General features: G+C 32.0%; 1 protein-coding gene across 1 annotated transcript in view; it reads left to right on the top strand.

The window, feature by feature from the left end:
- Window positions 1–469, top strand: part of TMEM67 (transmembrane protein 67) — a 24874-nt gene extending 24405 nt beyond the window's left edge. The window contains exon 8 of the mRNA XM_019628261.1: window positions 106–469. Within this exon, the coding sequence (XP_019483806.1) occupies window positions 106–114 (9 nt within the window). The 3' untranslated portion in view covers window positions 115–469. The remainder of the gene's footprint in view (window positions 1–105) is intronic.
- Window positions 470–691: the final 222 nt, after the last annotated feature.

The following is a 691-nucleotide window of genomic DNA, read 5'->3' on the forward strand; positions in this document are numbered from 1 at the left end:
TTTACTTTTATTGCTTTAATGATATTGACTCTTGCATGGTTATGGCCAGTTTTCTTGTAGAATGTCCCACAATCTGGATTTTTCTCATTGTTTTCTCATGACTAGATTCAGTGAAATATCTTTAAGCAAGAATATGACATAAATGTTGTGTACAGCCCATTGCATCAAAATAAGGAGCACATAATGTCAGGTTGCGCAGTTATTTGGTGATGCCAAATTTGATTGCCTGGTTATGGTGGTGTCTGTCACTTCTCTCCATTGTAAAGGTACTGTAGTTAATAAGTTAGTCTCAGATTTTACTTTGAGTCTATGTAAATATCCATTTTAGCAGCCATTGATGAACTTTGCCTGAATTAACTATTAAATTGGTTATTTCAAAATGATTTCACAGTTCTATTCTCTTTATATTTATTAGTTAGCAATTTTCTATAAAGATCACTTTCCTTGTAGATGAGGGTAAAAGGGATCAAATATATGGTGATGGAAGAACTGACTCTGGGTGGTGAACACAAATATAGATGATGTATTACAGAATTGTATACCTGAAACCTATGTAATTTTACTAACAACTGTCACCCCAATAAACTTTAATTTAAAAAAAAAGAAGATCACTTTCCTTTTTCTCTCTGCTTTGTTTTTTATCTCTACTATGAACTCTTGGAATCTTTGTTTATTCAGTGTGTTATAATCT

This window comes from Hipposideros armiger, unplaced genomic scaffold, assembly GCF_001890085.2.
Source record: "Hipposideros armiger isolate ML-2016 unplaced genomic scaffold, ASM189008v1 scaffold_772, whole genome shotgun sequence".
In the NCBI taxonomy this organism is placed as follows: Eukaryota; Metazoa; Chordata; class Mammalia; order Chiroptera; family Hipposideridae; genus Hipposideros; species Hipposideros armiger.